The sequence below is a fragment of the Neltuma alba genome, unplaced genomic scaffold (assembly GCF_004799145.2).
Source record: "Neltuma alba isolate B1F8T4 unplaced genomic scaffold, ASM479914v2 tig00003759_pilon, whole genome shotgun sequence".
NCBI classification, from domain to species: Eukaryota; Viridiplantae; Streptophyta; class Magnoliopsida; order Fabales; family Fabaceae; genus Neltuma; species Neltuma alba.
In genome coordinates, this window is record NW_021633417.1 from 42,297 (window position 1) to 69,168 (window position 26,872).

General features: G+C 34.1%; 3 protein-coding genes across 3 annotated transcripts; 1 reads left to right on the top strand and 2 right to left on the bottom strand.

Moving 5' to 3' along the window:
• Nucleotides 1–7,527: 7,527 nt before the first annotated feature.
• LOC114742430 (NADPH-dependent aldo-keto reductase, chloroplastic-like) lies at nt 7,528–9,381 on the bottom strand. Its single transcript, XM_028930692.1, has 7 exons — nt 9,222–9,381; nt 8,968–9,018; nt 8,803–8,879; nt 8,617–8,704; nt 8,239–8,514; nt 7,793–8,041; nt 7,528–7,699 (listed from the first exon to the last, which is right to left on the bottom strand). Exons 1-7 carry the CDS (start codon nt 9,339–9,341, stop codon nt 7,613–7,615), a joined length of 948 nt encoding a protein of 315 aa, XP_028786525.1. The 5' UTR covers nt 9,342–9,381; the 3' UTR covers nt 7,528–7,612.
• Nucleotides 9,382–15,696: 6,315 nt separating this feature from the next.
• LOC114742431 (CASP-like protein 5B2) lies at nt 15,697–19,630 on the top strand. Its single transcript, XM_028930693.1, has 3 exons — nt 15,697–16,056; nt 18,352–18,484; nt 19,404–19,630. The coding sequence occupies exons 1-3, from the start codon at nt 15,926–15,928 to the stop codon at nt 19,602–19,604; spliced, it is 465 nt and encodes a 154-aa protein (XP_028786526.1). The 5' UTR covers nt 15,697–15,925; the 3' UTR covers nt 19,605–19,630.
• Nucleotides 19,631–22,810: 3,180 nt separating this feature from the next.
• LOC114742428 (wall-associated receptor kinase-like 20) lies at nt 22,811–26,667 on the bottom strand. Its single transcript, XM_028930691.1, has 3 exons — nt 25,920–26,667; nt 24,939–24,992; nt 22,811–23,856 (listed from the first exon to the last, which is right to left on the bottom strand). Exons 1-3 carry the CDS (start codon nt 26,665–26,667, stop codon nt 22,811–22,813), a joined length of 1,848 nt encoding a protein of 615 aa, XP_028786524.1.
• Between the last annotated feature and the right edge of the window lie 205 nt (nt 26,668–26,872).

Here is a 26,872-nt window from a genome sequence, read left to right on the forward strand (position 1 = left end):
GACATCTGTGATAGTAGTAAAGATTAGTAGATTAAGCAATTAGTACTTGTGAAAGCAATGTCCAGATATTGTCAAGATATTTGACTTATGGTTGTAGGTTGTATGTTATGATATTTGTAGGCCTAATTTAAATCTTTTTTGGGATAATTTTACTAAACAAGTAATTGTAATTACAACATGCATAATGAAAGTTGTCACTTCCATGATGGCATTCGGAACTCGATTATTTGTACCTCAAATTACATCTACTTGGACCCAATTTCACTACACAAGTAATAGGATTAACAATATTCGTAATGAAAGTGACTACTTTTGTACCATTTGCAACTCGTTTCTTTCAAACCCAAGTAAAATGTATTTGGAGCCAATTTTACTATCTCGGTAATGATAATCACAACATTTGTAATGTAAACTACAACTTTTATAATGAGAGTTACCATCTCGCTATTGCCATTTGTAACTTGTTTCTTTCAAACCTAAATAACATTTATTTTCAGCCAATTTCACTATTCCAGTAATGATAATCACAATATTTGTAATGTGAATTACAACTTTCGTAATGAGAGTTACCATCTCACCATTGTCATTTCAACTCGTTTCTTTCAAACCCAAGTAATATCTAATTTCAACCAATTTCACTACCCAGGTAATAATAATCACAACATTTGTAATGTGAGTTACAACTTTCATAATGAGAGTTACCATCTCACTATTGCCATTCGCAACTCGTTTCTTTCAAACCCAAGTAACATATTTTCAGCCAATTTCACTATCCTGGTAATGATAATGATAATATTTGTAATGTGAATAATAAAATTTGTAATCAAATTAACCACTCTAGTCATACCTATTGGCAACTTCCACCATCTCCCTTGGGAGAATTAAACAAATGGTAAAATATGTTGACAAAATAACATACAAGTACACCTGAAGAGCAGCATAATATGTTTACATTAACATTCAGACTTTACTACATGTATAATGGAATTGACCACTGAAGTGACAATATTTACTAAAAATCAGTAGGCCTATGACAGAAGCTATATAACTTATATTCAAATGACAAGTTAACATTAACATTAAACTACCACCTAATGTTTTCTTGTCATTTAAATTACAAAGCATATCCTACCTAATTAATATCATTTACAAAAAAGATAACCTACTTATCAACCCTTCTTCAAAAAAATTAAGAAGGGTTCAAAAGTCATTCCATTCACACCAAAAAATTACCCCTCAATGTTAGACCCAATGTTAGATGTCATCAAAGTTTGCTAACCTGCAGTAAAGAAGCATAAATCAGTATTTTAATTCCCCAATAATCAATTTCATTTACTTTCCAAAACACCCAAAAAATGCACACACCCACTTCCTTCATTGACAACTTAAATATAGGATTTGACAATTCCACTAATGAATTTAACAACACTGACCATCTCCTACTTGTTGTTTGCCCTCAAACTCCATACCCACATTATCAATTGCCACCATTTTTCCATTTTCGATGCATCACTCTCTCATACTAGTCAAATTTTTCATCTAAACCCTCTACACTCACAAACCCATTCCCATTCGAGTATGCAGCAGCAAAGCGAGTTAAGAACCCAAACCCATCATTAACCTCGACTCTCTTACGTAATACCCACGTTCAACCTCTCTTTTACTACAACCCAACTTGCCCACAAGCAAAATCCACCGTAATAATTTAGGTTTGCAGAGTGGTGATAGTTGGAGGAGTATGATAGTGGCCTTTTAACAGAAAAATTTCTTACATTTTTCTTCTTTTCAGTTTTTTACTCTTGCTCCAGCTTCCTCTTCTACACTCTCTCTCTTCTGCGTGTCTTGTTTCAACTCATGAGTTCACAGATATTTAGGGGTCTTTTAGTCTTTTCACCGAATTGTAATAATTCCAGATTCATACTTCAGGCCCATTTGGTGATTTTAGTTATTTGTATGCCCATTTTGTCATTTCAAATTTTAACAGTCATTTTCTGGTCATTTTCCCTTCTTTTTTTATTCGAGACTTTGATATGTCATCGTCAATCAGTCATATAGAAATGACAAGGTGATTTTATTTCATTCATAATTAGTGTCACGGCCATCATCGGACCATTAATTTTTAACGTAATATATATATAACTTCATATGGTGAAAAAAAAAAAAAGATGCACCTTATCTCTTAGATGGAGTCTGCAAAGTAAAACAACAGGGGATTACGCATGAAGCACATTGAGCAAAAAAAATTGAGCGTTTACGATGAAGCTTGAATGGGGCCTAGTTACAAAGCGCGACTCACCTTGGGCTAAGGTGGTTAAGAGCAAATATGGATGTGGAGACGACATCATTCCTCATATTAACAAGCAAAGAGTAGGCTCCAATACATGGAGGGGAATCAAGAATAAACGGGATCATGTTGAATCCGGCTTATAAAAGGTCTCTGATCGTTTTGGCAACACGAGGGCTCGTTGGAATTGGAATAAGATTGGTCTCTTTACAGTTAAATCTGCTTATGAATCTCTCAATCCGCCTAATAATCTAGATCACAAGAACTGGAAGAGTATATGGAAAATGAAAACACCACAGGGATGCAAAACCTTTGCCTGGCTACTCTACCAGAAGCGGTTAATTACGAATAAACGCAAATATCAGTTTGGCTTGCACCAGAATGGCCTTTACGATCGCTGCCATGAAGAAATGGAAGACGAACTCCGCACCGTTCAGGATGGTGCTTGTATCAAAGCACTCTGGAATTCGACCATCAAGCAGGAACTTCAGCACGGTTTTTTCTATTGTAAGCTTCAACAATGGATTTGCTTGAATATGAGAGGAAAAGTTGGGAAGATGGAGAAGGAATGGAAATGCCTTTTCGTCGTTCTTATTTGGCTCATATGGAAAGCTAGGAATGATTTTACTCATTCTAACATAGTCACCGATTTGAACACGATGACAGCAAGAGCTCTTGCAATATTGAACTGCATGCGCACCGCGATAACGAAGCTTAAGGGAATCAACATAAGCTCTCCCCAACACTTGTTGACCCAACAAAATGAAGTAGACATAAGGGACAGACTGGTGCTTTTTCAGCTTATCAGAGAAGGATAGCGTGTGGGGGAGCCCTAAAAGACCAAGACCACAACCTTTACCATGGTGATCACTTGACGGCCAAACTTTGGGACAATTTAATAGGATTGAAACGGGCCTGGGATCTTGGGGAGAGGGACATTATTCTAAGAAGTGACTCATCAGAGGCTATGAAGCTCATTGCAAGAGGTGATAATACGCTACACGACGACAGGGGAGTGATGCTAGAAATCCAGACAATGATTGCATGTGATTGGCAAGTCGAGATCCAAGTCATTAGTAGAGAAACAAACCAAATGGCAGATGAGCTTGCAAAGATAGCCCTGAATGAAGCAAGAGGTTTGCAGATCCTAAGTCCTAGTGCTATGAAGACAAAGACCATGTGTTAGGTTGTTACGTAATGTTTGTTTGTTTCCAGCTTATTTTTTTAAAAAAAAAAAGTGTCACGGCCATCATCATGGTAACAGCCAATCATATACAACAAGCAAACACTTTGAAGCTAATTACAGCGAGTTAGTTACACTTCATTTCCCATATTGCCCCCCAGAAAAACTATATTTCCAACAGTCATGGAATATGAGGGTAGAGTATTTACATTTATTCACATGTTAATGACGGTTGTCACAGATGATTGAGAGAGACGGGGAGAGAGAAATGTTTTCATATTTCCCCTTATAAAAAAATTTGGCTTCCCGACCATTCGTTTCAAGAGAGTTTCGATCCCTATCAGATCGATGAAATTACCTGCAACTTAGATATTTCTAATATTATTTTAATCTTAATATAAGAGTTATTTAACTAATTTGATTATTGTTGAAAAAGTAATTGCTGAGTTATATAATAAAATAAAATTGAAACGCATGGTATATATGTTACCTCATTCACGAAATTATGCGAGGGGTAGGAATTAAGTGTGTTTTGTGCCTTGTTTGCTCTGGAAAGTCATGTGAAGTTCTGTTAAAAAGATGAAGGGGGTGGGTCATCAAAGACACGAAGTTGGAACCTCCCTCATGTTGCCATATGTAGTACTACTATAACGCAGGCTCGATCAGGAATTTCATGTGGGGGCTCAAGCTAATCTCGACTGTTTTAGTTATTTTTTGCCCATTCCTTGTTCCATATATTCTTCTCATTATAGATTGCTTTCTAACCTCGCAAGATTTTGTAACAGCCATAACTCTCACCCTCCTTTCTCTCTCTACATGCGTGTCTGAGAAAATGTACTATAGTCATGTAAGAAGGAGTTTGGTGCTTTTTTTTTTTTTTGCGGCATATTAATATTAGGGAAAATTGATAAAAAAAATTCCTGATTGAAATTTTAATTAGCTAAAAAGACCTGAATTTGAGTAAATGCAAGTATGATCCGTGAGTGCAACATATCATCCGCTGTATACAATATATCATCAATGATGTGCAACAATGATCAATACGGAAGTTATTGGGTAATTTAGTTCGCATGATTTATTTATTCAAGTTTAATTGTCAACATCGTATATGTGTCTCGCTATTTATATATGTTAGCTTCGTTTATTAATACCCAAATTGGAATTTCACTGAAATTTTCTTCACTGTTTATGACCTACGTTCTGCCACACCAGATGGAAACTAGCAATTTCCTGTCCCTGGCTTGCACGCCTATCATCTCTTTCGGTTTTTCAGTTCTTATTTGAGGCAGCCATTTATTTATCCAAAATAATTGCCTCATGCACGTTGATCACACACACACATATAAATTAAGCAAATTAGTTTTTTAAAAAAATAATACATATAAAAATAAAATAGATTAAGGTTTTACGTTTAAAACCAACTCTTACTTTTTAATGAGTTCTTATATAAAGGATTGGAAAGAATATTAATTAAGTAAAAAAACTTGATATATATTTCTTAACTAAAGTTATATGTTTATTTTAACACTAATACTACCTTTGATTCTTAATATAACAGTTAGTTGACTAATTTGAGAAGATTACAAAAATGAGTTAAGTTAGTTATTTGTAATAAATAAGTATTGTCTTTCTTAAAATACTCTTGCTAATTATGCGTATTAGTTAAAACTACTATTTAATGAAACTTTTAATATGTGCAACTACTGTAAAGATTATTTTTTTTTAAAAAAAAGGGATAAACATAGAAGACAAAGTAGATTAGACTCTTATATTTAAAATAAAATTGAATGTCAAATTAGATTTTATATTAATGATACGATGTAATATTAAATTAATGGAGATTATGATAGTAAATAACCAAATAAGGCACGGTTGTAAGGGAGATTAATTTTTCAAAGAAGAAAATTTTGTGTTAGACCCTCAGTAACTATAAAAATGATAGGTGCCTGAGTTTTTTTAATTAAATAAAAGATAAAAAAATTGTTTAGAAAAGAAAACATAAGGTGTGGTTAGTTGTGGAGTTGAAACCACCGGTAGTGGCTTAACAACTCCGCTTGACATGTTCTTGCTTGATGGTCCCTACATGGTCTCTCTTCCCAACATTAGCCACTATCCATTTTTTGAAGAGTTTGGTTAAGAAATATGCTATCCTTTTTTGTAAGAGCATGTTCAGAGTTCTAGTAAGGATTGTAATGTTTGCACATGTATTCCTATTGAATAAATTAGAAATAACAAAAGAGCATACTTTTTCCCAGTAAAGAAAAATCATAAATGTCGAATCATTTGACTCAATCGAGGTTGATTTCATTTTTTGAGCTTCTCCTCTATTTTTGGTTAATCGGCATCTATGGAAGATTGTTTATTAAATGATTGGATTTAGCTTGTTTTGGACGTCTTGTTTTAGAATCTGTAACTTAGATTCAATTATGATCAAATTCATTTCAAGTCTATTAGCTTCTCATAGAGTTTTACATGATTGTGTTGATTCAGGTATTAGAGGGAATTTCTGTGTTCCGAGTTGAAGGTAAAAACCCTAAACATAACTTGTGGTAGGTTTACTCTGATTTAAGCTTTCTTCTCATGGATTTGTATACGAGGTATTATTGATCAAATCACATGATATTATTTTCAATCCTAAATATAAAATCTCATTTGTAGTTTACAAATGATGTCTTATATTTAAGATCGGATAATAGTTCTTGGTCATTTCTTTTTACCTCTGTTTTCCATAATCTCAGTGCTTATATCCTCATCTTGTTTGGTATTACTATGGAAAGCTTTCTTCTGTTTGCAAATGTGCGCTTTCTCATATTTTCATACATGAAGCGACAAGTTCTTGACCCGGTATCCAATGTTGAGATTAATTTGTGAGCTTTCCTTATTATTTTCCTTTGCAGATGATATCCCATTCACCGCATTTTCCATTGTTCCAAGCGTGCGCCTTTGGTGCCGTTATGTTTTCAAAGCAATAAGAGAAAGGTCAACTTAAAAGCCCAATCCAAAAATATAAAAACGGTAGCTAGATAAAATAGGATACTATGGACACAAATTTGACGGTTTCAAGTAATAATTTGCTGGCTCTTACGTTGTTCTTAAAATTTCTGTTTTTTTTTAATATTTATTTTAGTTATTTAGTTAATTTTGTCAATGGCTTGGCTTGGCTTGCAATGGCTACTAGCCTGCTTATTTCTCAAACGAAAGGATTATTATGTTAGTAAAACTGCAATACCCTTTTGTATAGAGTACAACTCAAATCAACATATTGCAAATAAACAGCTACTCTTTGGGTTGATGCATGTATTCGCTGCTATTTGTATCCCTTATATGGTTTATTATTTTTCACAGAACAAGAATGACGGGGGGAAGATGATTCAGGAATCACTTCAAGAGGCAACTGGTGGCAAGGTATATTCAATTATAATAATATTTTTATAACATTTTACATTTGAATTATCATTTTTTTCTTAAGGTGGAGAAGGGATTTAGAAAAAAAAAAATACTACCTCCAATCCTTAATAAAAGAACTAGTTAACTAATTTAAATGGATTAAAAAATTAGTTAAGTTAATTGTTTATAATAAATAGGTGTTGTCTTTATTAAAATACCCTCGCTAATTAAGTTTTATTTGATGAAATATTTAACATGTGCAATTACTACAAAAAACTACTTTGAAAAAAATAGATAAATATGAAAGACAAAATAGATTACAGTCTTATATTTAAAACTAAATTGAAAACCAAGCTAGCTCTTATGCTAAGCAGGGAGGTAGTACTATTTTGATCCAAACAGAAACATTGATGATTGCCGCGGTTTTTTTTTTTTTTTTTTGGCAATAGAATGTAGGTGTTCGTTCTCCGTTTTATTACCAACCAATTTAATATATACCACTTGAACGGAAGGTAATCCAAATAATAACAGGGGATAGAAACAATAGCCAAACTCAAATAGGATGCCGGAATATATTTGACATTACAAAAACAAAAAATTCTTATTTCCCGTCTATTGCGAACTGCAACATGAAAGAAAAATAATAGCCAGAACTCATTCAGAACATCAAGAGAGGATAAAATGATGAGACCTAGGAGGCAAATGTTGCTCCTTCTCTTGCAATTAATCATCCGTTAACCATGCATCTTGCTTCCCACTCACAGTTCACCATCCCACAGTTCTTCAATGGTCTTGTAGAAACCAAGTGTCTCGTGAACAAATCCAGTTCCCCTCACTAGCCTCTCCTGCACCAGTGAACTTCATGTGTTAATTCAAAGGCCAAGCAATTTACATACCCTACTATATTAAACTCCAGAAATGAATGAAGCACCACTTGCCTGCTTAATCTCAGAGAACTTAGCCATTAGTTCTTCCGGGATGCACCAATCGAAGACATCGAAGTTTTCTTTGATTCTGGTCTCACTTGTGCTCTTAGGGAGGACGCTGTGACCTGCTTGGAGGCCCCAGCGAAGGGCCACTTGAGCCGGAGTCTTCCCCAGTTTCTCTGCCACCATGTTGATCACTGGATGCTTAAGAACGTCACCCTTGATCCCCGCTGTTCCTGGAGACCCCAGTGGTGAATATCCCTGCAACACAAATCATCTTTGTCAATATCTCCGTATAAAATGTATAATTCATAATAAATCACACCATTTATCATTTTAAAACAAATTATTGGCCTTTGGGCGGGTGGGCAATACGCACAAGTTTTTACTCATACTTCACATACATGCGTTTTGTTCAATTAGAGCTGTGGATTTAGGGTCGGTGCAATTATACTCACAGAGACGTGAACTCCATGGGAGGCACAGAATTCATGGAGCTGTGGCTGCTGCCACTGAGGGTGGCATTCCACTTGATTAACTGCGGGAGGGACGCGCGCCATTTGCAACAGATCATTCAGCTTCTTCCTCGAGAAATTGCTCACTCCGATCGCTCTCGCCTTGCCGGCGTCGTACGCCGCTTCCATCGCCCTCCACGTACTCCCTATGTCTGTTTCCGTCAGATTCTCAGGCTTGAATCCTACCGATCCCTTCTTCATCCTCACTGGCCAGTGTATCTACATAAATCACCCCATATCTTCGTTTCGTTAAACCAAAACAAATTGGCCTCGTGAATTACGGTCAAGTATGTAATTCACATATAAAACGAGAAACCATACCAGATAGAGATCTAGGTAGTCAAGCTGCAATTCCTTCAAAGTATTGTCCAACGCAATTGGTACGTCTTCAGGAGCATGATCTGCGCACCTGGAGTTTGTCAGGAAAAACAGAGCATCCCTGTTCAGCAGCCATAGGCAAAAAAATAGAAGTCGAAAGCTGGGCAGAAATTCCCAGACGATACAAACCAGAGTTTGGAGGTGATCCATAAGTCCTCACGCTTCACAACTCCTTCATCAAACAGTTTCTTAAGGGCAGAACCAATCTACGAAAACCATATGAATTCAGATTAATCAATAAATAGCTCACACAAGGCATAAAGAGAGAAACCATTGATCATTAATTGTTAATACCTCTGCTTGATTGTAGTAAGCTTGAGCACAATCGATGTGCCTGTACCCAACCTGCACAAACAGAAGTCATATTCATAACTCCAGTTAGATCAGGTTCCATCAAGAACTCGGACAAAAAGAACAAATGACATTCAATTCCCTTTAAGTTTTAGAAATTTACATTCATATTATCCCTAACTCATTTTAAACCATGTAAAAAGCGGCGAAGATTTAAATGAGGGGGAAAAAAGAGCAGTTAGAAAGTAGAAATGTACCTTAATAGCAGTGGTGACGGCATTGGCAACAACACCAGGATCAGCCTGCCATGTCCCTAAACCAACGGAAGGCATCTTAGCCCCAGTGTTGAGCTCAAAGAATCTAATTGCGTTGGCCATTTTCCAGTATTATAGCGATCAATGTGGGTTTTCTCTTCCTATGTGAGGCCTCTGCAACAATTTATAGCCACAATAAGCGAATCCTTGAGAAGGAGGAGGAGGAAGCGCTGCGAAACTCGCAGAAAAAGTGAAGACCGCATGTGCGGGAAATAGGCATTTTTCGAGAGTCTTCTACTCTTCTTGATGGATGATATATGCACACACGTCACAAGGTCACAGGACCTGGGTTTGAATCTTTGATTCCGGCTCCTCTCTTTACAAAATTAGGCAAACTCTAGTGTGAATAAAAGAAAAATATTTTATTATAATTACTTATCATAAATCACTTGAACTTATATTTTTATCATTAATTAACTTATTTAATTTTTTAATCTAATCAAATTAATTAAATAGATCTTATATTAAGGATTGAAGGAGTAAAATGATAATATTTTATTATACTTATCATAAATCACTTTAACTTTCAAAAATCATGATAATTTGATAATTAATTGAATTTCAATAATTTCTCTCCTCATCTCAATTATTTTTTAAAATAATATCCCATGAATTTTTTTCCTTTGTTAATTACCTCCTATTTTATACTTTTTTCAAAACCATCATTTTCCTTGTCTAGAAAGGCGAGGAAAATTATACGAAATTTTGGAATAGCTGAACATGATTGACTAGAGATTAGGAAAAATTATCTAATGAACATGATTGACTAGAGATTAGGAAAAATTATTTAATGTCTTACAGGTTTTCTTCAGTGTTCTATATAGAGATATCAACAACAGTTTTTGGAACGTAATTTATACATAAAAAATAAATAAAATGAGAATAATAAATTTGGTTCAGAATAATTTGAAATATCTCTAATACAAGCGTAAGAATTCTTGAAAAGTTTTGTAAAATTTGGAATGCAGAGAGCCCTGTAAAGTCGGGAGAGAGAATGGGGGCCACTAGGAGTGGGTGGGCCGGCCGACAGGGGAAAGGAAAAATCGAAATAGGAGAGGGTCTATGTTTGGACGAAGGAATAATACGTTATAAGTGAAAGCGAGAGAAAAGGAAAGCGGCGGAAAGAAAGAAGAGACGTGTGAATATGATGGCCTGGCCGTCCAAAGTGGGGGTATCCGAATAAAATACAAATTCAAATTTTAAAAAATATATTTATTGGGGAGTTATCCTTTAACTCCTTACTCCTCCTAGTTTAAAAAGATTAGTGTCAAATATAATGTGACTTTTTTTTTTTTTGGCCGAAAATATATAATGTGACTTGGAAATATCTTGGTTGCCCCTAAAAAAACATATACCTCGTTTTGTTTTGTCAAATTTAGTGAAATTTTCCTACTTATGAAATTTATTGGTGAAAAGAATCTAAATTCAGGTGGGTGAAATCATTTTTAGTGGGCTTAATTTTATTTAGTTTTGTTTTATGTGTCTTTAATTATGTGCAAATAATTTTTGTTTTAAATATTTTTGCGCATAATTGAAGATCAATGGCACCTTTAAAAATAAGCTTACCAAATTGCCTTTACCAATAAATGTTTTTTCAAAAACGAACATATTACAAGGAAAAAAACTATATGTCTAACTATTTATATAATCAAATTTTAGAAATAACAAAAAATATAATTAATTGTTACAATTAAGGTCATAATTAAATTTTTCCATACACATTTTCCTCATATTTATAAAATTATTTTGCATTATTTTAAAATTCAATAATATTTCTTAGAAAACAATAATAATTTTCAATATTTATGATATGCTGTTTTTAGACCATATGAAGTTATATATTACGTCAAAAATTAATTCAATTTTTATTTGAAAAAAATTATAAAAATTAGGATTCAGTTTCGTCCGTAACTTTTTTAATTTATAAGTTTTTAATTAAACCCCAACTTATGATTTCCCGACTGTTTGTTCCTTATATTGTCAATTATCGTTAATTAACCGTCCTATTTGCACTTTAATGCCTCTCTTTTTTAATTCAAGATTTTAATATGTCATCTTCAATCAGTTACGTGGAAATGACAAGGTGATTTTATTTTATTCATAATTACTGTCACGGCCATCATCATGATAATAGCCAATCATGTATAACAAGCAAACACATAGAAGTTACTACTTCTTATCTTTAATATAAGATCTCGTTTCATTTTGATTTTGATTTTAAATATAAGATCCCAATTCAATTTGTCTTTTATATTTGTGTATTTTTTTAAGGTAATCATTCTAATAATAATAGTTCTAACTAATACACTTGATTAGTAAAGATATTTTAAAAAAGATAATACGTATTTATTATAAATAACTAACTTAACTTCTTTTGTTAATTTTTTTAAATTAGTTAACCAACTCTTATATTTAGGATCAGAGGTAGTAATTACACTGAGTTAATTACACTTCATTCTCCATCCCCCAAAAAAAAGAAAAACATATTTCCAACAGTCAAGCAGTATGGGAGTAAAGTGTTTGCGTTTATTTACATGTTAATGACGGTTGCCGGTATCACAGATGGTTGAGAGTTGAGAGGGAGAGAGAGACAGAAATGTTTTCATATTTCCCGTTATAAAAAAATTTTTCTTCACGACCATTCGTTTCAAAATTGACCCAAAAAAGAGACCATTTGTTTCAAGAGTGTTTCGATCCCCATCAGATAAAAATTACAGGGATATTGGATTACCTAATGAGTGTTTTTAAAAAGTATTTTTTTATATATTTATATATTTAATTTAATAATTTGTACACTGTAAAAGTATTTTTAAAACAATGATTTTGTTTCCACTTATTTTTAATACTTTTTTAATCTTTAATATAAAACTTATTTAATTAACTTCATTATAATTTTAAAAATTATTAGGAATTAAATTCTATATTAAAGACTAGAAAAATAACACCTTAGATCAACTTAGGTTCCTAGTTTCTTTATCATTTGCGGGCAACATATTATATATGGTCTATTTGGAATAGTTTATAAGCAGTTTTCAATTATGATTTATGAAATACGGGATAAATATATGAGAAGAGTTTTATCTCGATTTACGTAAAATATGTTTATAAATAATTTTAATCGTAATAACAAACAAGGTCATAATAAAATTGAAATGCACGATACACATGTTACCTGACTCACGAAATTATGCGGGGTAACAGTTAAGTGTGTTTTGTGCCTTGTTTGCTCTGGAAAATCAAGTGAAGTTCCGTTAGCTGTGGGGGAAAAAATTTGAAGGGGGTGGTTCATCAAAGACACGAAGTTGGAACCTCCCTCATGTTGCCATATGTAGTACTACTGTAACGCAGGCTCGATCAGGAATTTCATGCGGGGGCTTAAGCTGATCTCGACCGTTTAGCTGCTTTTTGCCAATTCTTTGTTCCATATATTCTTCTTGTTATAGATTATAGATTGCTTTCTATCCTCGCAAGATTTTGCAGTAGCCTCCTTTTCTCTCTATATGCGTGTCTACGAAAAAGTACTAATATTATTGTCATGTAAGAAGGAACTTAGTGCCTTTTTTTTGTTTGAAGAAATCACAAAAAAAAACTCTAAAATTTGAAAAACGCAGATAAAGACTTATGAGAATTTTACTATAGCTTTTGACAAAATGATCCGTGATAACTTCACTCTAACTTTTGACAACTTCATGATATATTATTATTATTAAAAGCCATAGTGAAATTGTCACGAGTTCTTATCTGTATTTTTCAAATTCTAAGATCTTGACTTGTGATTTTTTCTTTTTTTTCTGCAGTATATTAATATTATGTAAAATCTCAAGTTTGATTCTAGTCGAGACTGTTAGTAAGTAGCAATTAATTAACTGATCCATGAGTTCCAAGTTCCAAGTTCCAAGTTAGTATGTACCAACCAAAATAAATTTGTTAATATGCACTATAATATATAAATCAATAAATACTAAAAAGCATTAATGAACAATTAATTAATAGTACAATCTCAAACAATGCAAGCCCCACTTAAACATGAGATAATGAAAGGGAAGAATTTGGGAGTTGAATGTGAGAAGCAATAAAACATATGGCATATAAGCATATACTCCTCCGGTCCTAATTATAAGACCCAATTGACTTATTTGAGTAGATTAAGGAAGTAAGTTAAGTTGGTTATTTATAATAAATAAGTGTTGTCATTCCTAAAATATCCTTGCTAATTAAGTATATTGGCTAAAACTATCATTATTAGAAGGATTATCTTGGAAAAAAATGCATAAATATAAGAGATAAAATGGATTGGGTCTTATAATTAGGACCAAATAAAAAGTCAAATTGAGTCTTATAATAAGGACAGGAGGAGTATATAAATATATATATATATATTTTTGGACTGAAGCATATAAGCATATATTAAGTTATTAACTTCAAGAGATGTGGCAACGCACTTAGTATAAGCACATTAAAGGCGCGAGCACATTCATTCATGGGCTCCACGGACCCACTGGCTCCCTTTGGCGGCAAGGAAAATAGCTAACCGATATGATCATGTGATTAAGGGTGTGTTTGGGTGACACCCCAAATCATAGTTTGGGGAATAAATCATCCAAACACCCACCCAAAAACCAAAACCATGGTTTTGGAAAAAGCAAAAAGTTTTTGCTTTTGGAGAAAAAAGGGAGAGTGTGAGAGCCTATAGGATATGTATCTTGTTATTTTTTTTATAAACATATTTTTTTATAAACATATTTAATCTTATATTTTATAAATATATATACATATTAATTATTTATTAATTATATTATCTTATGTATTATTAATTATGTTGGTAAAAAATATATTATTAACAATTTTATTCCTTTAAATTAAAATATATCATAAAATCTATTTTTTCTGTATTTATCATATTAACTTATGTCTTTTTTTTTAGTAATTTATATATATAAAAAGTGCTTCTGATAACAACTATCCAAACACTTTCACTTCTCAGAATCACTTTTTTACAAAATCTATTCTTCACAGAATCTATTCTCCCCAAAATCTATTCTCCAAAATTACTTTTCCAAACCACGGTTTGATTTCATCCAAACACACCCTAAAACTCTTGTATTTTCAGTACACTTTTTTTTTTTTAAATAATTAGGTTGCTTTATTGGGTAATTCAGTTGGTATGATTTATTTATTCAAGTTTAATTGCCAACGTCATATATGTGTCTCACTATTTATGTGTTAGCTTCGTTTATTATTAGACGCTTCATTGGACCCGATCTAATTAATACCCAAATTTGAATTTCACTGAAAATTCCTTCACTATTTATGACCTAAGTGCTGCCACGCCAGATTGAAACCAGCAATTTCTTGTCCCTGGCTTGCACGCCTACCATGGCTCTTGGTTTTTCAGTTCTTATTTGTGGCAGCCATTTTTTATCCAAAATAATTGCCTCATGCACATTGATCACACACACATAAATCAAGTAAATTAGTTTTTTTTTAAAAAGTAGTACATATAAAAATAAAATAGATTAAGGTTTTACATTTAAAACCAAAGTCTAATTTCTAATGAATTCTTATATAAAGGATTGGAGAGAATATTAATTAAGTGAAAAAAAACTGATATATATATTTCTTAACTAAAGTTATATGTTTATTTTTACACTAATATTACCTTTGATTTTTAATATAAAAGCTAGTTGACTAATTTGAGTAGATTAAAAAGATTAGTTAAATTAGTTATTTGTAATAAATAGGTGTTATCTTTTTTAAAATACTCTTACTAATTATATGTATTAGTTAAAACTATTATTTAATGGAACATTTAACATGTGTAACTACCATAACGACTGTCCTAGGAAAAAAAGGAATAAATATAGAAGATAAAGTAAATTACACTCTTATATTTAAGATAAAATTGAATATCAAATATTAATGATATGATATAATATTAAATTAATGTAGATTATGATAGAGGTATCCAACTAACCAAATCAGCCATATACTTGCTATGATTGTATTTTTCACGTTCCATTGAGGCAGGGCCGTAGAGCAAAGCAGAGACGTAAAATCGGAGATCTTTTACACTCTTATATTTTTCACGTTCCATTCAGGCTTTTGCACATTCCAATTTGCTTGAGGCACCCCTCTGCCGTTTAACATCGACAAGAAAGAAAAAGGAAAACAAAAAGAGCCTTTAGAAATCAAAATAGTAACCCAACTTGTCTTTCTTACGTGGATTTTTCTCCGATTCCTGTCCGCGCTAGAAATCAAGCACTAGCGGCCCTTAATAATATTCTTAGCTCTGCCTGCTGATTGCCATTTTTCAGTGATTGAGCTGCTCAATAAATCTTCCTTTTTTCACAGGCTTGGCCTTTTCCCTTTAGTGCGATCACTTTTCTTCTCCCCCGCCCCCCCCAAAACAAAAAAAAAAAGAATCATTGTTCTTATTTTCCTGTTATTCTGTCATTCTGATCTCCACTTCACTTCCTCCGATTGTTGCTTCTATACCGTACAATCTACATGATAGATCTCTCAGACCTGCTAGTGAAATGGTGGGTGAGCTTATGAGGTTTGTGAAAATGGCCGTTTTTTGAGATCTAGGGTTTCTTCGGGGGCCCTTTTCCTCAACAAAAGGGCCCTGGGTCACTCAATAAAGGAAGATGAAGCGATTGTTGGGGGGACCGGGGACGATCACAGGGTTGATGCTGAGACTAGGGCAATGCGCATTTGGTGCTGCTTCTATTGGAGTTATGGTTACTGCTTTTGGGTTCTCTAGCTACACTGCTTTTTGGTATTGCTACATCCCTTCCCATTTTCTGCTTTTTGACTGTGTGTGTGTAGATTGCCTTCTGGTTTTTACGCTATATCTGAAAAATAGTGAGTGATTTACAAATAAGTCTTCTTGTTAAGCTGCAAAACCAGCTGGGATCCTTGCTTTTTCAGCCTCAGAATAGACTAGACTAAGTACTTCTAGTGAGGGTAATGGTTCCTGAGCTATATTTATTAACCGGAAATTGATCTCTGGTAGTAGTTTGTGACACTTGCTTAGGACTTGAGTTATACTCGTGGATAATATTGCCATCGGAACTTGTTAATGATACGATTCAATTTAATGCAGGACCTCTGGGAACGGAAAAACTCATTAATACTAAGGATAAGGCTTAACCGCCAAAAAAAAAGAAAAAAGGATAAGGCTCAGGAAGGGTTTCTTAAATGTTTGTTATCAGGTTTCCAATAAAACATGATATATAAATGCTTAACTCGGAGATTTCTTTGCTTGTTGAAGAACATGATGGAAGATACCAAAAAATATATGCATAATATTTGTCCTATTATTTGATAACTCATTCACAACAACTGCCTCGTATTTGGAATTAAATGTTGCATAGATGCATGCTCAGTCTGTTGTCTATGGCTGTGAGATTGACAAACTTCTGTCTAATGTCTGATTAAGAAGTTTCTTGATCCTCACCCTCACCATTGATTTTGAGCCTGCCCATGCCTATTTACACCTTGTTATTGCGATATGAGAGATTGATAGCCAATTTAGTTCTGTTTTTTAACACCGAATTTCAATTCTTGGAAGGAAGTGAAATAAAGCATGAACTGATCTAGATTTTATTTGTGTAAAGAAGTGGCTTTTTATTTGCCATTATCTTTCAAATTGACGAAGATACAATGATTGACAACAATTGTCTTGATCAGAGCTTCATTAGATGTAGCATTGAGTATTAGCACGGGTCATAAATATTTATGTTTCATTATCTTCACATGTCGCCTTGTCTGTCTCCTAATGCATATGTGCATCATTCACATTCTCATGTTATGGTTATAAATTTAAAATGCTGGATTTCTAGTAAATCTGTCTGACCAAACATTTAACTTTGCTCACAGCTGATATTTGTTGACAGCATATAGTAGACTGTTGCATTCGGGGCTCTTTGAACTATGACTCTCAGGTCTCAGCATTGTCCATTGCAATATTGAAGTGCGGCATATTATTAAAAAATATATATATTCGGTATAATCTAAAATATTAGACAGATATAATGCAAAAATAATTGATTAATGTATACTAAAATTTTATTTCATACTCATATCATTGTTTAACGCCAACAATAATTTAAAATTCCATAGTATCAAGCAATTGAATGTTCAAATCACAAATGTGTCAAAATTGAATGACTTTAGATGTTGCAAAGAATGAGAGAGGATTAGTTCGTTCGGGATGCAGTGATGAACTAGAGGAGGAAGAAAATGCCAACAGAGATGAAGTCATAAAACTGAGAAAAACCAGAATATAGCTTGAATCAGGACAGAGGAAGGAAAAAGAAAGAGAAGTCAGAAACGAGCAATGAGCGTAAATATCAATTTTGGCTGTATATTCCTTTGGTGTGCCCTAATAAATATCAATTTTGGCTGTATATTCCTTTGGTGTGCCCTAATACGTCACTTGAATTTTGCAATGCCATGATTATTGCTTGGCAGTTGGCACGGCTTTGGCTTTGACTTGATCGAGTATTGAGATGGCAAGGGGATAGACTATGGAATAAAATACTTGAATCGCATTAAAATAAGGCAGTATGATGAATAATAAAGTCAATGGGTGCCTTACTGTTTCATATATTGAAGAATGAGTGAGGAATTCCAGTCTAATTAGGGTGATATCTCTGCAAAAGATATTCATCAGAGTAGTAAATGAGCTGCTAAATAAATCTTTTTTTGGAGATTTTTTCCATTTGTTACAATTATGTTTTTGGACTACATTTAAGTTATAATTTATAAATGTCCTTTTATATCTGAATTGATAAGGGGTCTATTTATCAGAAGTATGCATATTGCACTGAGTCAACGATAATGAATAGTGATTGCAAAAGCTGCATGCCCCTTGTTCATGTTTTTGAGCATTGTCGGGCTAAGATTATAATTACAGCATCTGCTGGTACTGGAGAAGTTAGAATTGAATATTTACATTGATTGATGTTTCATGTGGGTGTAAATAAAAATTTTCCTTTTCTTCAGGCTTAAAACATATCATTCACTTTTGTTCTTCCAATATCCTTATACCTTTTGTCTACACTTTCAGTTACTTAATTGCATCAATGGGACTTCAAGTGCTCTGGAGCTTTGGGCTTGCATGTCTTGACATTTATGCTGTGAGGAGAAAGAGAGACCTTCAAAATGCAATCCTTGTCAGCCTATTTGTTGTGGGTGACTGGGTAATAATCAATCCAATTTCCTTATCTTTCTATCTTCCTGAGGAGGAGAAGTCTATAAGCTTTTTGTAGAGCTAGATTAAAGCAAATATATGACTAATCTTATCATTTGTATCACTTATTCTGGATGGACTGGAAAATTAATGTACTGTAGCAGGTAAATCATTGAAATAACTGTTAGTTGGCTTGCTGGACTAGCAAAATTTAGAAGATAGGCTCTACATTGTAGTTCTCTGAGCTCTTTTTTTCAGTCAGCAACTAATGGATCATTTTAGAAACGTCACCTAGAAGTAATTGAGGACTTTGAAGCAAAACTTTATTGCTTCTCCATCATCCATGGAGAAGGCAGAGCAGTCCTCTATGTGATCTAGTTAATGGTTGTGAGGGACATTGTCAGTTTTTGGCCCAGAGTTGATAAGACCCATGCCTTAGTGCAAGAATTAATTTTATGCTGATGGTATCGTTATATAATCTTTTTCGACTTTCTTCCTCAATATTGACTATTGGGGAAACTTTTCCCCCTCCATGTTCTAGTTCTGCTACATTCGAATGGCAAAAGGGCAACAAAATTTAAGTCTCTTGTCAACTACCTTGATGAAACATTTTGGCGGTTGTTAGATATTAGAACAACACTACCAGTGAGCTTGCACATGAGTTTTTGAGTTGAAATGGTTTTGGCTTAATATCAGAGTAATTTTGGCCAAGTGGTACAGAGTTTGATCACTCCTGCCTCTAATTCTTACAATTAAAATTAAGTCTTAGCATATGGTATGATAAACCTGCTTTGCCCATGTTTTAAGTCGTGTGTATATTTGTGTGATGATTAGAAATTATGGCAACATTATTCACAGTCCTTCACTTGAACATTTGAGTTGAATCCGTTAGCTGTTTCCTTCTGATGATAGTGATTTATGAAACGCAGGTAACGGCTACTTTATCATTGGCAGCTGCATGCTCGTCAGCAGGAATCGTAGTCCTTTATTCTAAAGACCTGGAATTCTGCAAGGCTCAAAAGAATCTGCCTTGCAGAAAGTACCAGATTTCTGTAGCCATGGCTTTTATCACCTGGGTTTTTACGGCAATCTCTTCACACGTGATGTTTTGGATCTTAGCCTCTGTGTAGCTTCACCTATTTCCCTTGCCACAGAGATGAGTAGATGACTTGCGCGCTATAGTGTCTTTGATTTCTGTTGTATATTTTGTTCCATGAATAGATAATTGAACGCTGTAAATTTTGCTGTATCAGTATCTTACCTTCACATAATAGCGAAACTCTTTGGAAAAAGTAAACTAAACCAATCACGAAGAGATATATAGACATGTTAAAGGTTAGTTTTATTTAGAAGTCAGCCTGGCATGTATCTATATCTATTCATTATTAGTTTAGTTTACGTATTTCTTTTGTAGATTGTGTTTGAAAAACAAAAGAGGTCAGATTCTTCCATGACCCCCGCCAACTCAATCATGATGTTCGTTATTTAAAGACAATGATTTTTCCCCCCCTTACAGCACGTATTTAAGAATGTGAACTCTATATATTCACTAAAGTAAATATATAATGTATTTGCAAAAATTATTTTGTTTTCAATGACAATACAACCATTTTGCCCTCCATTAGCACTTTGTCTGGGGACGAGTGGCCAATAAGAAGCAGCTCATTGTTTTTTAATCTCTGGTCTCTTCCCATAACCAGCACACCAAATCGTTATCAACTACCAACCACCCAACCAAGGCCTACATTGGACTTGACGGAGGGGTTGAATCAGGACGTGTTCTTATTCATGCCGGCATATCAGTAGAGTCAGGGTTTATAAGAGGAGGGTTGTGATTGAAAAGCATGCGTCATATAGAGTTTACATAAAATTTGATGGCTGAGAATGTATAATACTATTTTCGGTCTTTAATATAAAAACTAGTTAACTAATTTGAATATATTAAAGAAATTAGTTAAGTTAGATATTTATAATAAATAGATGTTTTCTTTTCTAAAATACCATTGCTAATTAAGTGTATTAGCTAAACTATCATTTAACAAGACTTTTAATATGTGCAGCTACTACAAAGACTATCTTGAAAAAAATGAATAAATATGAAAGACAAAGTGGATTGGGATATTATATTTATGATTAATTAAAAGTCAAACTAGCTTTTACTCCCTCCATACCTTATTATAAAATCCAATTTTTTGAATAGTTTTGTCCCTTTTTATAAGATTCTTTTTGAGTTTGTCTGAATATTTAATATATTATTACCTATTTTACCTCTAGTTTAATGCATTTAATATATTCTCTTTTTTCATTTATCTCACTATTACTCTTTCACATCTACTCATTCATATTTAGGGGTATATTTGAAAAAAAATTGCATTTGCTACATATTAATTACTTTTATGGTGTGTTTGGTACGAGGGATTTGGGAGGGAGGGGAGGGATTTTAATCATTTTCCCTTGTTTGGTAACACACAAATTTTAGGAGGGGAGGGAAAATTTTTTTAAATTTCCCCTCCCCTCCCCTCTTCAACCTCCCCTCCAAAATTAAGAGGATTTAGAGGGAAAGAGTAATATTTTGTCATATTATGACCATTATGCCCATATTTTGTCATGTTGTGACCATTATGTCTATATTTTGTCATGTTGTAACCATTATGCCCATGCCTTAAATAAAATAAGAGCAAAATTATCCATATTAAAATATTTTTCCCTCCCCTCCCCTCTTTTTTTATAAATCCAAACAAGATAATATTAAAATCCCTCCCCTCCCCTCCCCTCCCCTCCCCTCCATTAAAATCCCTCCCCTCCCCTTCCTCTCATTGAGCCAAACATACCCTTAAGTAATTTTAATTGTTTTCCTAAACTGCACAATTTAAAATCTTATAATAAGAAACGGAGTAGTATATTAAGGATCGGAGGCAATACTTGCATAATACTCCATCTAGTCTTTCAATGAAGATTTTGACACCATTTTTTCCTTTAAAATCTATAATTTTTTCTTAAACTTTTTCTATTAATTACTTATATTAAAGGAGTTTTTCACTTAAGTAAGCAGTTTTCTAATGCGAATAATTAAAAAGACACTTTAAGAGTGTGTTTAGTACGAGGGATTTGGAGGAGAGGGGAGGGGAGGGGAGGATTTTAATTATTTTTCCTTGTTTGGCAACACACAAATTTTAGGAGGAGAGGGAAAAGTTTAAAAAAAACTTTTCCCTCTCCTCTCCTCCTCAACCTCCCCTCCAAAATTGGGAGGATATGGAGAGAAAGGGTAATATTTTGCCATGTTGTGACTATTATACCCATATCTTAAATAAAATAAGAGTAAAATTGTCCATGTTAAAATATTTTTCCCTCCCATCTCATGAATCAAACAAGGTAATATTAAAACTCCTCCCCTCCCCTCCCTTTTTATAAATCCAAACAAGATAATATTAAAATCTTTTCACTCTCCTCCCCTCCCCTTCCCCCCGTTAAAATCCCTCTCCTCCTCTTCTTCTCATTAAGCCAAGCAGACCCTAAGAGAGATCAACATACATTTGTTTTTTGCAATTATTAACTAAATTAGATAATTTTTTTAATTTTTAAAAATCAATTACCTAACTCCTGCATTATTAAGAAAAATTAAAAATTCAGGTCACTCATTCTCTTCCTCCCTCCGCCATAGATATTGAGTGCAACTTCTGTGGGATATACTATTACCTAAATATTTTAAAAGAAACTTATTGAAGTATAACATGCAAAATCTTTTGTGAAAGTGATTAATTCATAACTAGCTCTGCAAAAGATACAGGGTGTGTTTGGGTGACACCCCAAACCATGGTTTGGGGTGTCAATCACCCAAACACCCCCTCTAAAAACCAAAACCATGGTTTTGGAAAAAGCAAAATTTTTTTGCTTTTGGAGAAAAAAGGGAGAATGTGAGAGCCTATATGATATGTATCTTGTTATTTTTTTTATAAACATATTTTTTGATAAACATATTTAATCTTATATTTTATAAATATACATACACATTAATTATTTATTAATTATATTATCTTATGTATTATTAATTATGTTGGTAAAAAATATATTATTAACAATTTTATTCCTTCAAATTAAAATATATTATAAAATCTATTTTTTCTGTAATTATCATATTAACTTATGTCTTTTTTTTAGTAATTTGTATATATAAAAAGTGCTTCTGATAACAACTATCCAAACACTCTCACTTCTCAGAATCACTTTTTTACAAAATCTATTATTCACAGAATCTATTCTCTACAGAATTTATTCTCCAGAATCACTTTTCCAAACCACGGTTTGGTTTTATCCAAACACACCCATAGACAGACATCTACGTTTTGGGGACATCACTGGTAAGAATACTAATAAGGTACTCAATCTCGTCGGAAACTTCCTTCATGGGAGGCCGATTATGCCTCTGCTCATCCAAGCAAGCCACTGCAAGAAACCCCAGAGACTTCATCGTCTCCAACTCCAAGTTGGTCGCTCCGTCCGTCAACACCGGATCCACCATGTCCAGAAACCTCTCTTCCTTTATCATCTTCTTCCCATAAACCACCAAGTTCACATTCTCCTCTTCCCTGTTAAAATCAATCGCCTTCTCACGCGTCAGAATCTCCAACAAAACCACCCCAAAGCTATACACATCACTCTTATCAGTAAGCTGAAAATTCCGATAATACTCAGGGTCAAGGTACCCTAAGGTCCCCTGTGCACTGGTGAAGATGTGGCTCTTATTTGCCTCAGCTATCTCAACAAGCCTAGACAGCCCAAAGTCTGAAACTTTGGCATCAAGCTTATCATCTAACAGTATATTGCTTGATTTTACGTCCCTATGGTATATGGGAGGCAATGCAGAGGAGTGAAGATAGTAAAGAGCCTGAGCTGTTTGGTGAGCGACTTTGAGCCTGTGAAGCCACTGGAGAGGGGGATCAAAACGGTGCGTGTGGAGGTGGTCGAAGCGTCCCTGGAGGGGTTGGTAGTCTAGTTCGACACAACAACCGAGGAGGCGGACGAGGTTACGGTGGTTGACTTGGCAGAGGATTCGAACCTCGTTGAGGATTTGGTCGAGGGCTTTGGTGTTGCCGAGCTTGGCTCGTTTAATGGCTACGACGGTTCCGTCATCGAAGGTCCCTTTGAAGACCTCGCCGAAGCCGCCGGTGCTGATGAGGTTGTCTTTGGAGAAATTGTTGGTTGCCTTCTTGATCTCTCTCATTGTGAAGATCCTGGCCGATAATCCACAGTTGGCTTTTGCGTTTAAGATTCGTTCTTTTTGCTTCGTTAACTTCCTTTCGGCTTGTTTCTTTGACTTGTCATACTTCTTGTATAGAAAAATGCTCACTACCAGTGCAATGAATACTATTGCCCCCAAAGAACCTCCGACAGCTGAAGAAAACAAAACCCCGCGTATATGCCATAAATTTAAAGGTATGAAAGAGGGATGAATTTGTATATATTCCTCCAATACTTAATATAGGATCCAATTTTTGAGTTGGTTTTAGTCCTAAATATAAGACATATTTCTCATATTTATTAATTTTCTCTAAATTACCATTTATGAATACTCCCTCAACCATAATTAAGTAGAGGAGGGAGAGAGGCTATTGATAAAGATGATTATGGTATTTTAGGAAAAACGTGTCACGTTTCTTATAATTAACTAACTTACCTAACCTTCTTAATCTAATCAAATTAGTTAAATGGGTCTTATATTAAGGACCGGAGGAGTACACATATATATGTATGGGGTAAGGGATAAAGAAGGAGAAAGCTAAGAGATGGACAGCCCTACATGTTAACTCAAAACTCGGATTAAGTTGTCTTTCACTTTTTTTTTTTTTTACATATTACTACCTATGGTTCTAATAAGAACTAGTTGACTAATTTGAAAATATTAAGAAAAGAAGTCAAGTTAGTTATTTATAATAAATAAGTGTTATTTTTTGTAAAATATCCTTGTTAATCAAATATATTGACTAAAACTACCATTTTTAAAAAGACTATGGAAAAAAATATATAAATATGAGAGATAAAATGGATTAGGGTCTTATATTTAGGACCAAAATAAAATTCAAATAAGGTCTTATACTACCTCTGGTTCTATTTATAAGACTTAGTTGACTAATTTGAGAAAATTAAGGAAATAAATTAAGTTAATTATTTGTAATAAATAGGTATTGTCTTTTCTAAAATATCCTTACTAATCAAGTATATTAGTTAAAACTAATATTATTAGAAGGACTATCTTGAAAAAAAATACATAAATATGATAGACAAAATAGATTGGGGTCTTATATTTAGGACTAAAATAAAAGTCAAACAAGGTCTTATATTAAGAACCAGATATATTATTTATTAAGCTCAAATACTTTATTTGATATGAGACACATCTCACACTTGAGCACCCTAATATACGCAAATAGATAAAAGAGGTTTAATTTATTTATTACATCACGTACCAGCGAGGGGCGTGGCCTTCTTCTTCTCACCATGACCAGGCTTGCATGGTTTGCCTTTTCTACCATCACGACTTGGGCACGTTACTTCTACAGGTTTGCATGGTGGATCACCTTTCCTGCCGTGTCTTGGGCAGGCTACTTCTACGGGTTTGCATGGTTCACTACCTTTTCTACCATGCGTTGGGCAGCTTACATCTAAATGTTGTAAGGAGAAAAGACAATGTTATTAACAGGAATTCACATTGACAAAAGAAATCCTAAGCATTGATTCTTCATAATTAAAGATCTGAACATAATGTTACATTAAGAAAACATGACAGGATAATCAACGAAAATTATTGCCAGTCCGAGTTAATAATACCGGAAAAGTTATATTTAAACTTTAAAGGCATTTTTTGGGGGGGGGAAAATAACATTTGCTTGCATGATAACTTTTTTAATATGTCATACTATTATCTCCGAAAAGAAATATTTGCGTGATTTTTGGAATTGATTAATTTTTTTTACTTTTGACATATAAATAAGAACTTCACTTAAAATAACAAGCTTCCATTGCATCTTGATTTAGTTTTACAATATTAATGTTTATTGAAACAACTTCTAAATCTAGAATTATTTATAAAGAGATATTTTAACACAAAAACTTAAAATAAATTAAATAATAGAGAAAATCGTTCAAGAATAGCGCTTTTCAAGATTTATTAGCAAAGGTATCTGAAAACTCAGATACAACCTATTTTTAGTTGTGTGCGCGACATAACTTCAACTATGCATAAAAAAGAAAGATATTTATACATAATTAAAAATATGTTGCACATAATTGAATACGAGTTTCGCCTATCCAAGGACATGATTGTTTCAATGCCTTTGAGCAATAAATTTTGCCATGAGAAATTTTCAATAATTTTTCCTTAAAAATTTCGCTATAAAATTGTTTAAAAACTTTTCACTTACCTTTTGGTTGATGATGACCAAGTTGACACAGTCCATTGCTAGGGTCCCACTTGAAGCCAGCATTGCAAAGGCACTTCATTCGCCGAGCATTGGTCGGATCCTTCAAGCATTTGGAGTTCAACAGCTCCTTGCAATCCTTCGGGCCCTTGCAAACGGGCTCCACCGGTATTTCCCACTCCAACTCTATTCCCAGCTCCGGCCACCTATTCGGCGGCGGAGCCACCGCCACATTGAGATTTACAAAACTCTGATATGCAGCACAGTCTCCTTCATGCACCCTTATCATGTACTCCGAGAAGGGCTTAACGGTCCTGAAGCTGCAACATAACCCTGCGTTTTTGCACGCGCCGCCGCCGTCTGCATGATCCTTAATGTAGCTATGACACAGATCATTCGGTGAACAGTCCAACGGTGGTTTTGATCTCGGCATCGCGTTCGTACAGTTGTACAGAAAGACGGTATTATCGCCGGTCATTTTAAAAGGAAGGGCTTTGTTCAGTTGTATGCCTTCGTTGCGGAAGTCGCCGGACACACACGTCCACGGGGAGATGCTTGCGGGTCGTATAATGATCCGGCGAGTCACCGGATTGATGGACTTTATCATGTAAGATGATCCACTGAGATCGTCAAACCACAACTTGCCTTTTGTGCACTTCATACTGTACATCGGATGGCCACAGTCGGGTCCCGTGCTTAATGGGTATGGAACCGGATTTGACCCGCAGTTGCGGCAACGCCGTGGGGTGCCAGCGGCACAAGATAGTAGCACCGCCATCGTGAAGATTAAGGTTATTGCAGGAACCCTCTGTTGCACCATTAGAGAGCAAACTGTAGAATGAGAATTGGCTGGCGTACATGGAAAGACGGAAACGGGATTATAATTATAATACTGAAAATCTTTGCACGAGAGTAACTAACTCAGGTGAGTGAGGCGACCCAAATTCTTCTGATATGACCCAAAAGGAAAAAAAGAAAAAAGA